The sequence below is a fragment of the Myotis davidii genome, unplaced genomic scaffold, assembly GCF_000327345.1.
Source record: "Myotis davidii unplaced genomic scaffold, ASM32734v1 scaffold175, whole genome shotgun sequence".
Classification (NCBI taxonomy): domain Eukaryota; kingdom Metazoa; phylum Chordata; class Mammalia; order Chiroptera; family Vespertilionidae; genus Myotis; species Myotis davidii.
Genome location: NW_006286972.1, coordinates 971147 through 985238, shown reverse-complemented (window position 1 = coordinate 985238; position 14092 = coordinate 971147). Strand labels below are relative to the sequence as shown.

At 37.5% G+C, this 14092-nt stretch overlaps 1 protein-coding gene across 4 annotated transcripts in view; it reads right to left on the bottom strand.

Annotated features, from left to right (window-relative positions):
- Positions 1-10358: 10358 nt before the first annotated feature.
- The window catches only part of GABPA (GA binding protein transcription factor alpha subunit), a 32108-nt gene continuing 28374 nt past the window's right edge, over positions 10359-14092 (bottom strand). For 3 of the 4 annotated variants that reach the window (XM_006758751.2, XM_015560681.1, XM_006758752.2), the window contains exon 10: positions 12245-12625. In XM_006758751.2, the coding sequence (XP_006758814.1) occupies positions 12397-12625 (229 nt within the window). In that variant the 3' untranslated portion in view covers positions 12245-12396. Of the gene's footprint in view, positions 11273-12244; positions 12626-14092 lie in introns of those variants that run through there. The other variant, XM_015560680.1, reaches the window with a different exon arrangement.

Genomic DNA, 14092 nt, shown 5'->3' with positions numbered 1-14092 from the left:
ACCCACGGAGTATTCATCATCCCAAGCTGTTGATGGTGATGAAGGGCTGCACAACCCCGAGTTTCCCAGCAGGGTTCCAAATACAGTGTCCTCCACGCTCATCATTATTACTAGTTCATAGGTTTAAAACAGAAATAGTAAGCTCTGCTGGCGTGGCTTAGTAGTTGAGCATCAACCTATGAACCAGGAGGTCACGGTTCTATTCCCAGTGAGGGCACATGCCTGGGTTGCGGGCTCAATCTCCAATAGGGGGCGTGCAGGAGACAGCCGATCAATGATTCTCTCTCATCACTGATGTTTCTATCTCTCTCTTCCTCTCCCATCCTCTCTGAAATCAATAAAAATATATTTAAAAAATAAGAAAACAGCCCTAACCGGTCTGACTCAGTGGATAGAGCGTCAACCTGCGGACTGAAGGGTCCCAGGTTCGATTCTGGTCAAGGGCATGTACATTGGTTGCGGGCACATCCCCAGTGGGGTGTGTGCAGGAGGCAGCTGATTGATGTTTCTCTCTCATCAATGTTTCTAACTCTCTATCCCTCTCCCTTCCTCTCTGTAAAAAATCAATAAAATATATATTTAAAAAAATTAGAAAACAGAAAACAATAATTCTTAGCGGATGTGTTGAGTTCCAGCTTGGTTGCAAATGGGATTCCTTGATTAGGTGGCTTTAGTACCAATGACATCTCATATTGAGCTGAATAGGCTTCATCTTTGCCAAAACCTTTCCTTCACTGAGGGAATCCAGTACCTTGCTATAGAATATTGAATTTTAAACAGGGTGTGACCTACTTTTGGGCAGAACAACAACAAAGAATAGTCTAGTCATTTTTTTAAAAAGAAGGATAAAATGCAACTTACCATCTTAACCAGGAAAATGGCCTTTCACATCAAGTGTGACAACGGGGAAAGGGTCTGAAAGGAAGTTCTCAAATCCTGGTCCCGTGGAGGCAGGTCTCCTAACAGAAAACCTTTGTGTAACCCCAGCGCCAGCACTTCGCACTTGTGAACATCACTATATGCTCTGTGGGGATCGTTAATGGGTACATCTGCTTGCCTCCCTGCACAGCTGAATAACATCTGAAAACATGTTTCCCCTTTCAGAACAATCCCCAGTAAATGCCTGTTGACGAGCAGGGTTTAGTTACCAGGTGCCTTCACCTTGCCACGTAAACTAACACGAAAAGATAGAACCCTTAAACAGCCATTAAAACGCAAGGACGTTATTTACTTTGGAGCCATAAAGTGCCCTGGCATTTCTTTCTCCAGTTTCTGTTAATGTGCACTCACTCTGAACCATGACCACTGCTTTCAATAAACAACGTGGTCTGCTGGGGGCTGCCTTCCTCATGATTTCCTGCAGGGAGAGAGGCAGCGCACAGCCCATTGCCGCAAATACAACCTGAAGATGTCGATTTCCTGCTTGTGCAGAAGGAAGACTACAGGCTGCAAAAAGCTACCTCCGTGCACCACGGCAGCTCAGAGCATGGGAGGACTTAACTGCTGTGTCATTGCAAAGAGCAGCAATATCAGCAGCTTCCACATTCAGTATAGGTTGTTTATTTGTTTGTTTGCTGACTCATGTTGAGCAGATAAATGCATTCACTCAGCCCTTCTGATTCCCAGAATGAATTCAGATGTTTTGCCCTGTTCCCCACCCTTCATTTAGCAGCATCTCCCAAAATATATGCTTCTTGATTCAGCTGAGTTATGAGATGGATATCTTCCCCCCTCTATTGCTTTAGGCCAGATGTTTAAGATACCTTTGCCATAGTGACATCAACTGGAAAAAGTGGGAACTGGAACCTCTAAGCATCACAGAGACCCCCAAACTCATATTTTTTGACATTACTTACAAGTACTGCGCAAATAATCCTTGCATAAGTACCAAAACAGTCATCCCAGCTGCATTTGAAAAGGGAGCTTTCGAATTGCTATATAAGTAATAAAAACAATTTTTATTATTATAAAAATAACCAAGAGAACTAAGAGATCTAATTAGTCCATATTTTTTGACTCGTACTTGGAAAACATCCTGGCACAATAATGATATGAGTGATTCTTCACTTGTCTTTCACATTAAAAAAAAATAATAGATTTCAAAATAAATTTACAGTATTATAAAATTAATGGGCAATTCATATTACTATTTATGGATAAGCTTTATTGGAATAGTCATTCATTTATTAGGCAAATATATATTTTAAAATCAGATACATAAGGCATCAACAATGGAAGTTGGGCTACAAATATGCATGAACCATGGGTGTTTTCTGTCTCCTGGGAATTTACAATACTACTAAGCCTTTTATATACATTTGGATAAAACCTATGAAATATAGACTGTGTTCATGGCCGTAAAGAATGCGACAAGATGCCCTAACCGGTTTGGCTCAGTGGTTAGAGCGTCAGCCTGCAGACTCAAGGGTCCCAGGTTCGATTCCAGCCAAGGGCATGTGACTTGGTTGCAGGCACATACCCAGTAGGGAGTGTGCAGGAAGCAGCTGATCGATGTTTCTCTCATCGATGTTTCTAACTCTCTATCCCTCTCCCCTCCTCTCTGTAAAAAATCAATAAAATATATATTTTGTAAAAAGAATGTGACAAGAATTTAAAGGGAGAAAATCAGTTGGCATTTTAATTGGAATTTGAAGAATAAGTAAAATTTTTTAATAAATAATACAAATAAGCGCCATAACCGGTATATATTTTTAAAAAATAATACAAATAAGCAATACTTTACTGTATTTTTTTTTATTCCTACAGGTAATCTTAAGCTTTGTTCTGGAACTAGGCTTGATTTTTGAGCTTAGCTAGTCTTCTTTGAACTCAATACCCCATCCTCATGAATGTCAAGATTTTCCTCTCTGTCTGGTAGGAGGATAACTATTCCTGGTCCCGTGTGAGCTCCAAGCATTGCTCCCCCTGCTCCTGGCAGGTGGGTCTTTCTTGTCTCTGCTGAGCACATCCAGGGCCCCCCTCAGGTCTCCCAGACTCTCTGTGCAGCCCTCTTCTTTCTGTGACTGCCCTGCAAACGCTGGCTGCCTCGGCTCCCCAGGCCTCGCCCCCTAAATCCCTTTGTCCCATTCTGCATGCTGGAGTCTCAGACCACACAGGGAGCTGGGACATCACAGGCTCCCTTCTTGGCTTCCCCCTCTTGGGGCCCCAGGCCTGTGCTACCTGATGTCCAATATCCAAAATATGTTGTTACTTTTTTTTCTTCTTGTTTTACATTTGTTTAAGGAGGGGAAAATATATCCAGTCCCTGTCTTAGCCTGTTCTGGCTGCCTTAGCAAAATATCACTGATTTCTCACAGTTCTGGAGGCAGGAAGCCCAAGATCAGGGTTGAGGTGGCAGCATGGTCAGGCGGAGGCCTTCCAGGTTGCGTGCTTCTAGGGGGTTCTCACATGGTGGAAGGGGCAAGAGAGCTCTCTCAGGCCTCCTTTGTAAGGACCATAATCTCATTCATGAGAGAGAAACCTTCAAGACCTAATCACCTCTCTAAGGCCCCACTTCCTAATACCATCACACTGGGCATTAGGATTTCAATGTATGAATTTGGAGGGGAGGGGTGAACACAAACATGCAGACCATAGCACCCCCTTACTCCAACTTGACCATAAGTGGCAATGTGACTACAGCAATATATTTTTATTATGGAGAATTTAGAACATACAAATTTGTGGGGGGTTTTTTTTGTTTTTGACAGAATTTTTTTAATGGAGTCTTATTATAGACTAGTGGCCCTTTGCACGAAGATTCACGCAATAGGCCTTCCTTCCCCTGGCTGCCGGCACCGGTTTTCCTCCAGCACCCAGGACCCAGGGCTTTGGTCCAGCCACAACAGCAAGACTTGGCTTCTCCACTCCAGCTGCTCCCAGCCCCTCCTTTTTTTTTCCCATCTCCTTGAGTGGAGCCCAGGCCTCCAGCCCCTCCTTGAACGGAGCCCAGGACAGGATGGAGGCCTGGGTTGCCCCCGGGGACTCAGGCCCCCAGCCCCTCCCTGAGCGGAGCCCAGGGCCGGCGGAAAGCTTGGCTTCCTCTGTCGCTGGGAGCAGCCCAAGCCTCCTGCTCGCTCCAGCTCTTTGGCTGCTGCCATCTTCAGTTGTCTTCAGTCTTTGCTCTGTGCCTGCGCATGCAAATTGACCGCCATCTTTGTTGGGTTAATTTGCATAGTTGCTCTGATTGGCTGGTGGGTGTAGCAGAGTGACAGAGTGATGGTTAATTTGCATGTTTCTCTTTTATTAGTGTAGATTTACTAGTAGCCCTGCACACGAATCCATGTGCCAGTAGCTAGCCAGTAGCTCGCTGCCAACCTCCAGTAGCTATCCACCTGCTGCACTGCCCTCCTCTAGCTCCTCCCCCCACCCCCCTCCATAGCTTGCTGCCCTGCTCCCTCCTGCTGATCCATGATCCGGTCGTTTCGCAGTTGGTCATAACACTTCATGGCATAATGACCATTGGCATATTACATCTTTATTATATAGGATAAATAATAATACATTAACTCAATAGTTTCAACTTGCACAAAACACAGCAAATGTATATAAAAAACATTAGTGCTTGGTGTTTCATTACATCTAAAATATTAGCACGCCATAGCCAAGGCTGCTTTTTAAAATAGAACATGATTAATGTTCTCAATTAAAGACACACGCTGGCTGTTTTTATCCTCTCTCCTCTTTTCTGTTTTCTCTCCTTACTTGCCTATCCAACATAGTCCTTCCTTTATACTGGGCTCCTTCTGCGTTTAATGCTATGTCATGGACCCTTCTACACCCAATATCTATTTAAAGAACCCCCTCAACTTATCAGTCTTAACTGAGATCTGTCTTTACATGGAGTACATTGCCAGAACTTTAGTGTCCTATACACCTGGCAGCTATAGGAAATTAGAAGACACACCCTGGGGGTACACGTAGCTCCCGTGGGGACACCCTGGACAGGACTGGTGGAACCCCTTCATCTGGGACAACAAAGTCCTGTGACTTAGTGTAGCAAGTGGATTCTGGACTCAGTTTCAGCCTCTTTGCTACTGCACAGCTGCAGTCCTGGGATACAGTTTTGTTTGCAATTCTTAGAGTGGATATTAACTCATTTCCTCATACTATTGGTATCATAGGACTAGGAGTCTGCAGATGAGTGTCAGTCTGTGAACTGTTTTGTGATCTGTCTCCACAAGGACACAAGGACAGATACTGAAGCAATTATAGAAATTTGACAGAGAAATTTTATGTCTGCGGAACCTACTAATTTTTTAAAAGTGGGTATTTTTTATCTTTTTTCATTTCATTTCTCTAGTAATTCAACTTTAACTCTATTGTAATTTACATAGCCACGTGGCCCCACTTTAAGTGTCCATTTAAACAAGTGTTGGCAAATTGTCCACCTGTGTAATACAGAGCAAAATGTAGGATATGCTCATCAACTCTCACATTTTTCTTGGGCTCCGTCTTTGTTTTTGCTGAGTGGCACTTCCACTGCAGATTCTGCATTTGTTTATTCAGTCACCTGTTGAAAGACATTTGTTTACATTTGGGGCCATTACGAATAAAACTACTCTAAGTATTAGTGTTCAGGTCTTGCAGTGGATTTATGTTTTATTTCTCTTAGGTCAATGCCTAGAACTGCTAGGTTGTGACAAAAACATGTTAAACTACTTCAAAGTAGTGTGCTATTTTACATTTTCACCAACTATTTGCCTGATGTTCATTTGTCGCCACCAACACTTGGCGTGGCGAGACTTTTAGCTTTCAGCAGTTATAAGGGGTAGGGATACTGAATTGTGATTTTATTTCCTGATGACTAATAATGCTGAACTTTTTATATGCTTTTTGGCTATTTTCATATATTTTTGGAAGTGTCTGTTCAAATCTTTTGGCCATGTTATTGCATTTTCTTGTTAAGAAAAGGGTTCCATATATATTTTGTCTATTTACCTCCCTTTTGCCTGCTCTTCCACTTCCACCCCAGGCCCCTGCCACAATTACTCTATTGTGTACGTCCATGAGTTTTTTTCTTGTATTTTTAAAGTAAGAACTTTGCAAAACATATGCAAGTATTTTTTCCAAAACCATGCTTCACTTTAAAGTTTCAAAAAACAAAGGTTTTTAAAAATGCTATAGTGTATTTTACTGCTATCTCTGGACTTAGCTTTTTTGTCTTATCTAAAAAAAAAAAAAAAAACTTTGCTACCCGACACTCATGAAAATGTTCTTGTTTTACTTCTGTAAGTTTTAGAATTTTCCCCTTTTTAGGTTGATGATCCATTTTTTTATCCATCTTATTTTTATATGTCATATGAGGTTAAGGATTGAGGTTCATTTTTCTCCATAAATATATCCTGTTGTTCTAACATTTAAGACTATGCTTTAGCCCTGGCCAGTTTGGCGCGGTGGATAGAACGTCGGCCTGCAGACTGAAGGGTCCCGGGTTTGATTCTGGTCAAGGGCACGTGCCTGGGTTGCGGGCTTGGTCCCTAGTGGGGGCCATGCAGAAGGCAGCCAATCAGTGACTCTCTCATCATTGATGTTTCTATCTCTTCCTCCCTCTCCCTTCCTCTCTTAAGTCAATAAAGAAATATATTTAAAAAGAAGTCCATCCTTTAAACTATTGAATTGTCTACCTTTATTTCAATACCACATCTTAGTTACTTTAGCTTTAAATAGCAAAGCTTTATATAGTGTAAATTCTCTAAATTTTCTTTTCCAAATTGTTTTGGCTATTCTGGGACACTTGAATTTACACATAAATTTTGTTTACAATAAAGACTGCCACAATTTTTACTTGAATTCCATTATTTATACATCAACTTAGGGATAATTAACATTTATAAAAGTGAGTCTTCCAATTCGCAATTATGGGATATCTCCATCCACTTAGATTTTCTTTCATTTCTTACCAATTTCTGTGGTTTTTATTGTACAAGTCTTGTACAAATTTTGTTTGTCCCTAAGTATTTCATGTTGTTTAATTCTACTGTGATAGCTTTTATATTTCAATTACCAATTATATGTTGCTAGCATGTAGAAATAAAACTGAATTGTGTCTATTGACCATGGACCTTACCTTACTCACTTATCGATTCTAGTAGTTTATCTATTTTTTTAGGATTTTCAATGTTTGTCTCCTGCAAAGAGTTTAATTTCTTACAATATGCATACTTTTTCTACTTATTTCATAGGTTGGATCTTCAGTACAGTATTAAATAGAAATGGTGACAGCAGATATCTTGTTGCCTTCACCAAATCTTAGGAGAAAAACAAACCATTATGTACAATGTTAACTGTAGGTTTTTCAGATACTCCTTGTCAAGTTCCCTTCTAATTCTGGTTTGCTCAGTTTTTATCATAAATGGATACTGAATTTTATTTTACACATTTTCTGCACCTAGTCAGATGAATGACCATGTCTCCCCACCCCATGTTGTTAATTTGGTGAATTACATTTTTTTTTAAATTCTAGTGATTCATATTTAAAAACAAATTTGTGGTAAAATACACATAACATACAATTACCATTTTAACCATGCTTATATGTACCTACCCATTAGTATCATTAAGTACATTTATTACTGTGCAACCAATCTCCACAACTTTTTCATCTTCCATAATTGAAATTCTGTATCCATTAAACAACTCCCCATTTCCTTCTGCCCCTTTTAATTCAATTTTTTTTAAATACATATTTTTATTGACTTCAGAGTGGAGGAGAGAGGGATAGATAGAAACATCAATGATGAGAATCATTGATCAGCTGCCTCCTGCAGAGCCCTACTAGGTAGGGATTGAGCCCGCAACCGGAGCATGTGCCCTTGACTAGAATTGAACCCAGGACTCTTCAGTCCGCAGACTGACACTCTGTCCACCGAGCCAACCCAGTTAGGGCTCATTTTTTTTTATTTTACGAAAATTTCAGTCTGTGACCAGTTGGAAATAAAAAGGTTGTCCTTCACCTCAGAAAGTTTTCTATGCCATATTCTAAGTCAGGCAGCTTACTAGTAATAAAAAGAAAACATCTTTTTATTTTAAATCTTTATTGTTGAAAATATCACATATGTCCCCTTTTTCCCATTGACCCCTTATAGCCCACCCCACCCCCCTGCCCAGGCCTTCATCACACTATTGTCTGTGTTTATGGGTTATGCATACAAGTTCTTTGGTAAAAGAAAGCATTTTAAACATGTTCTTGACTTGCAAATTCAGGTTTAAAGTCTCACCAAAATATATATATATATAATCAGTGTTTGGGGAGAACAAATATACATCACTTCAAACTAGGTAAAATTAGACTGTGTTTTTAAAGCAACTTATTTCACTAAGACTGATTTCTTTTTCAGGTATGCCAAAGTCTTGATGACTACTTGACCATAAACAAGAGCACAAGCCATTTGCTCCTGTCCTCTTTGATTCCTCTACACTTCAGTCCTGGCTGAAGCATCCTGCTGTCACTCAGCCAACATGGATAAGTGACTTTTTTTTAATGAAAAAAAAAGAAAGAAATAGACTTCACTAAGAATTTCTAGTTTAATAATCATTGGCTTGTCTTTTGACATACTCAGTCTTAACATTTCTTCTGTTACTCTACAACGGTTTGGCTTTGTGGATGGGGTTTCATTCATTCATGCATGCATGCATTCATTAATGCATTTTAAAGACTAAACTCTATCACTCAATTTTAGTTCATGACATCTGTTCTTCACAAATTGAGGGTTTTAAAGTATGTGGGAATGATATATACATCAGGTGTGAACTGTCATATTTTCATCCAACCAAATATCCCTATAACTTGAGACTGTTTGCAGGAATAAAACTTCTAACACAGAAATATAACGTATAATAGTTTTATTTTTCTCATTTTACTATTTTTACATTTTATGCACAAATATTTTTATCTGAGTAAAAATAGAAAATAACTGTTTTATGTAAAATTACAAAAAAAATAAAAACCACAAAGAAATACATAATTGTTATTATGACAGTATAAGTGTCTTTATTTAAAGAGTAAAAATGTATGCAAAAATCCTCCTCCCTTTTACAAAAAATTGAGAATTTTTTTTCTGGCAGCAAGTGAAATATCACTAAATATCAATATTTTTATACTTCCTAGATATGAAGACATTTAGTCAGTCACAGGTTGTTTTGCAATAATGAATTTAAAAACATTTTTGTGCTATTTCAAAGATACATTAGTTCTTTTTTAAAGGCAGTAGCATAAAATGATGAATATGGAAAATAGCAGACCTTGCTGCAAATATCTGGAGGTACAAATCTTTAAAGAAATATCATACTTGAGTTTCACCATTCGTCAGGGGAGAAAAACAACTAAACAAATTTTCCTAATTAACTGACATAGACTGATACAAAATGAATATAATTAGTTGATTCATGTGAAGATCAACCACACAGAGCAATTCTGCCTAATTTGATTTTCTGATGCCAACACAAATCTCTAAACTTCAGGCTAGTTCTATACCTATAAAGGTGGCTCAGTGAGAACCTCATGTGGAAAACAAGTTTTAAAACGAAAGTGAACATTTCATTATTCTTGTACTTAAGATATAAAAGATGACCAATAATTTTATCTTTCTTCCTTTAAATGTTTCGTAAATTCTCCTATGAAAAATTCATACATAAAAACTAAGAAAAAAAAAACGAAAAACAAAACATAACGAAGAATGAATAGTGTGAATTATATTTTCTTGCATAATCTTTCAATATGGGAAAAGACTACCTGACTTTCTGATAACTGTAACCTCAATAAGGACAGTGAAAATCGTTTACCGTAACCTGACAAAAGTAACAGGAATTTCTTGAATCAATTGGGGGAACTACCTATGTTATGGTGCATAAAATGATAAGAGGCAATGGAGAAAAAAGAAAAGGGTGTGACCATGTATGAGAAATGTCTCTGTTCAAATTATAATGAGCAATAAAAACGTATGGAAAAAAATGGAGACTGTGTTATTGTTTTTAAGTATCTGAGAAATGCTACAGAAGAAATAATAATTTGACTTTAGGGATCTAAAAGAAATTTGAGTGTTCCTTGCTTTAAAAAAATAAAAAAATGTATACACACACACCTATAACTGAGATACAAAGGAAGTCTGCCATCCTGGCTAAAAGGTAAACATAATGTCACCTTAAAAGCATTTCAAAAGTCAAGTATTTTAAGCTCTTGAAAATATATCAGAATAGTGTAATTTTTTTAGAACTACAAGTGATTTGTCAATTCCCTAGGTTAGTGGTCGGCAAATTCATTAGTCAACAGAGCCAAATATCAACAGTACAATGATTGAAATTTCTTTTGAGAGCCGAATTTTCTAAACTTAAACTACATAGGTAGGTACACTGTTATTAACTTAATTAGGGTACTCCTAAGGCTTAGGAAGAGCCACACTCAAGGGGCCAAAGAGCCGCAGTTTGCCAACCACGACCCTAGGCCATAAGTGGATGGTATGAAACCTTATTTTTAGCTATTGGTTATCTGAAAGTAGAGCTTTTGTTATTATTTCTTATTGCTAGTCTACTCAGATATTCTTGCAACCACTGCACCCAATATATATTAATAATTTGTCAGTCTATTTTGTGTGTGTTTATAAAATGATAACAGTGGGATGTTACAAACTTAATTCTTTTTTAGGTGTGTACTGCAGAGTCTTAAAGGACTTAATACAGTCATATAAATGGACCGACATTATACTTTGTAGCCCTATAGCACAGCACTTAAAATTATGATTTGAGGTTATCAGACAAGGAAATCATAGACCTCTCCTCTCCTTGCTCCTAAGAGCCCTGTCTCCTGCGGTTCATTCCAAATGCTATTTAGTATATTGATGGCAGCAACTGCTAGCAATGCCACGTTGCCTATCTTACCATGGCCCTTTCCTCCTGGTTAGTCAAAAGCATTAACCAAACCTTATAAAGCTGTTTAGAGGAATGAATTTAAAGTAAATGATGAGGGAGAAAGTGCATAAAGAAATATTTGAGAATAAATCTTCTGCTATAAGAGGATTAGAAGTTATTTGCCAGTATCTCACATCAGGATTTGTACATAATACCTTAAAACAAACAACAAAACAAAAGATAGCAAGGAGAGCGAGCAAGCAAACAAAAAAGATACATATTTCTAGCCACTTCTGCTTAGTGTTAGCTTGTGGTAAGTAAAGAGTTTCATATATAAAAGAATTAATTTTTTAACATTAAAAAAATGAGTTATTACCTTTTGAAAAATCTTTCCTTCTGAATATTATGTCTTCATATATGTGTATACCTGTATTTATAGGAAATGGTAAAGTGGACATGTATACAGATATCTGTATACTCAGATATATAAATATTCAAAAGGAGAAAATTAAATAAATGGACAATTTTGCTTTAAGAGAAAACTGCCTGTACTGGAGGTAAAATTTTCTTTTTAAACTATTTGCAAATAATTTCCTAATATCTTGAAAGGTGAAGTACTGATGACTGATTTAAAGTCTTCATTTCATCAGAAACACAATGACCATGTAAGTAAGCTGCTTTGCATAATAAACCAGCATGAAAGGGTAATTAAAAAAAAGAGAGAGAGAGAGAGAGAAGCCAAACCAATTTTCTGGCTGAGGTATACCTTCTCGGTTTTTTAGATCTCTGACAGGAAAAACAGAGATCATTTCAAAATTTTTGTAATAGTTGGTTTATTAGATTCAATGCCTCTCTTAGAATTTAAATTCTTGACCTAACATTATGAATCTATACAGAAACCTGAGCCAGATTTAAACATAGGTCTCCCTCTTCAGCACTGCTCTTCTGCCAGTTGACTTCTTTGTCCTTTGCTTGCAAATATATAAATTACTTTAATAACTTGATGCTATTAGTTTAGTAATTTATTAATATTATACTTTTATTTGATATGACTATTTTAGCTCTGCCTGATTAGATGAAACAGGCACACATGCTTTAGCTGTTAAAGTCCCATTTTCTGGTTTTATGTAAAGCAACATCTAAAGCAGCAGAGAGGGTAAACAGTTATACTTTCAAAAATAGTTAAGCCAGACTGTTTCCTGAAGATACTTCATGTATTTTTCATCCTCAGATGCTGCTGGCTATTTTTGGTAGGGCTAGACATTAATACTGACCAGTTTAGCTTTCCTGACTGTTAACAAACTACCCACAATGAACCTGCCTTCATACTGAAGCCATTGTGGTGATCCTGTAACATACTTATATTCTAAAATATATGCTCAAAGTAAAAAGATCCAAATTCACAAGAGTATGAAATATTTATAAAAAAAAATCATGCAATCGAACTGTACAGTCTAGAAATAAAGGAAGATTCAAATTCAGTAATAAAGGTGAGAGCAATGCGTGCTCTCAGAGTTAAGAAAGACCTTGAAATCCCAGCAGATCCTGGGCTCAGTTATCCTTTTCTGCTTGCAGAGAAGCTGCAGCCAGGGCGACTGCTGTGACAGGCTGGGCGATTCCATGGAGCTGCATCTTTGCAAGTTTCTTCTGTTCACACTCTGTGACCAAACGGTTCAACTCTGCCGCACTGTATCCAATAACAGTCTTCAAGTCACAGACAAACTTGTACACAAATCTCTTGCCCTGAACTTTACAAATCATGTCTCCATCATAATAATACCTTTAAAAAGAGAAAAACACATCAGTACTATATAAAAAAGAGAGTTTGGGCTTCGCACAGTATTTCATACTCTTCCTTAGGCAGAAGACTAAGAGAATACTGCATCTATCATAACAGAAGTTAACATAAAGTTATACAGAAATATTTAATGTTACTATGCAAGGAAACTTCAAAACATTACTTACTAAAATTTCAATGCTCAGCACTCCAAAACTTTACATACTACATTTTCAAAGCATGTTTTCCACAATTAGGATAAAACACTGATTTAAAAGGAAACATTATTAAGTAAAACAAAAAACTTTGGGAGCAGTAACAGAACCGATGGACAGGGGCTTAGAACCAGAATGCTGAGATTTGAAATCTAGCATCTTTACTTATAATTTCCTTTGTGACCAGAAGAAAGCCACATTTTCTCTAAGCTTTTATTCCACTTCTATAAAATAAGACTTAAAACAGTACTTACCCTCATAGAACTGTTGAGGATTAAAAGGACTACCTTTGTAAAGTGCCTAAGGATACAATAACTAGCACATAATTCTCTATAAAATATAAGCTATGTTAACAATTAAGAATCCATATAATGCAAAGAAGTTTTTAATATATCCTATGCATTGTTGGAATGTCCACACTTCTTTACTGTCTTGTACAAAACGCTATATTGTGTAACCATGCCTTCAGTTAATATGTAAAGACTTTCCTTTCTGAGAAATTCACCAAACCCAATAGGGAACCTCAAAAGAATAAAAAAAAAAAAGTATAAGTAAACAGGGTAGAAGAAACAACACAGAAAAACGGGAAGTACATCATTAAGAAACAATGCTTCTAAGCCTTGGGGAAATCACTCCAGAACAGTGATTTTCAATCCTTTTCATCTCATGGAACACATAAATTACTAAAATTGTGAGGCACACCAAAAAGTATGTTTTACCATTCTGACAAAAAAAAGTTATAACTTTGATTCAGTCACACCAAACGGCTATTGTGTTGGCTGCTGTCATTTTTTATTTGACAATCTAAGGGAAAAGAGGTCAGTGCCCCTGACTAAATAGGTATAGCATAAAAATTCTTGCGGCACACAGGTTGAAAACCACTGCTCTAGAAGTCTAGTTTATTCCTGCTTTCTATGGAGATGGAAATAGAACAGAATTTATATTTAACTCGGAAAACAGACTTTATTTACCACTATGCCCTGCCAATTCCAACTCCAATAAGGGGGGGGGGGGGGCTTCCTAAGTGAATACTTCTGGGCCGGCAGACTGTGAAGCCTTTGTGTTAAAATTGCACTGCCTATTTGCACCCATTTGACAAAAGTTGTTAGTAACTTATTACAAAAGGAACATTTGAAAAAGTACCAATGGTATAAACTAGCATATTTAGCAGGATTTTATTATAAAAGCCACTCCACTTAATTGAGTGCATTAATGAAATGACTGACCTAAACACAGGAAATCATGATCTTTCCCT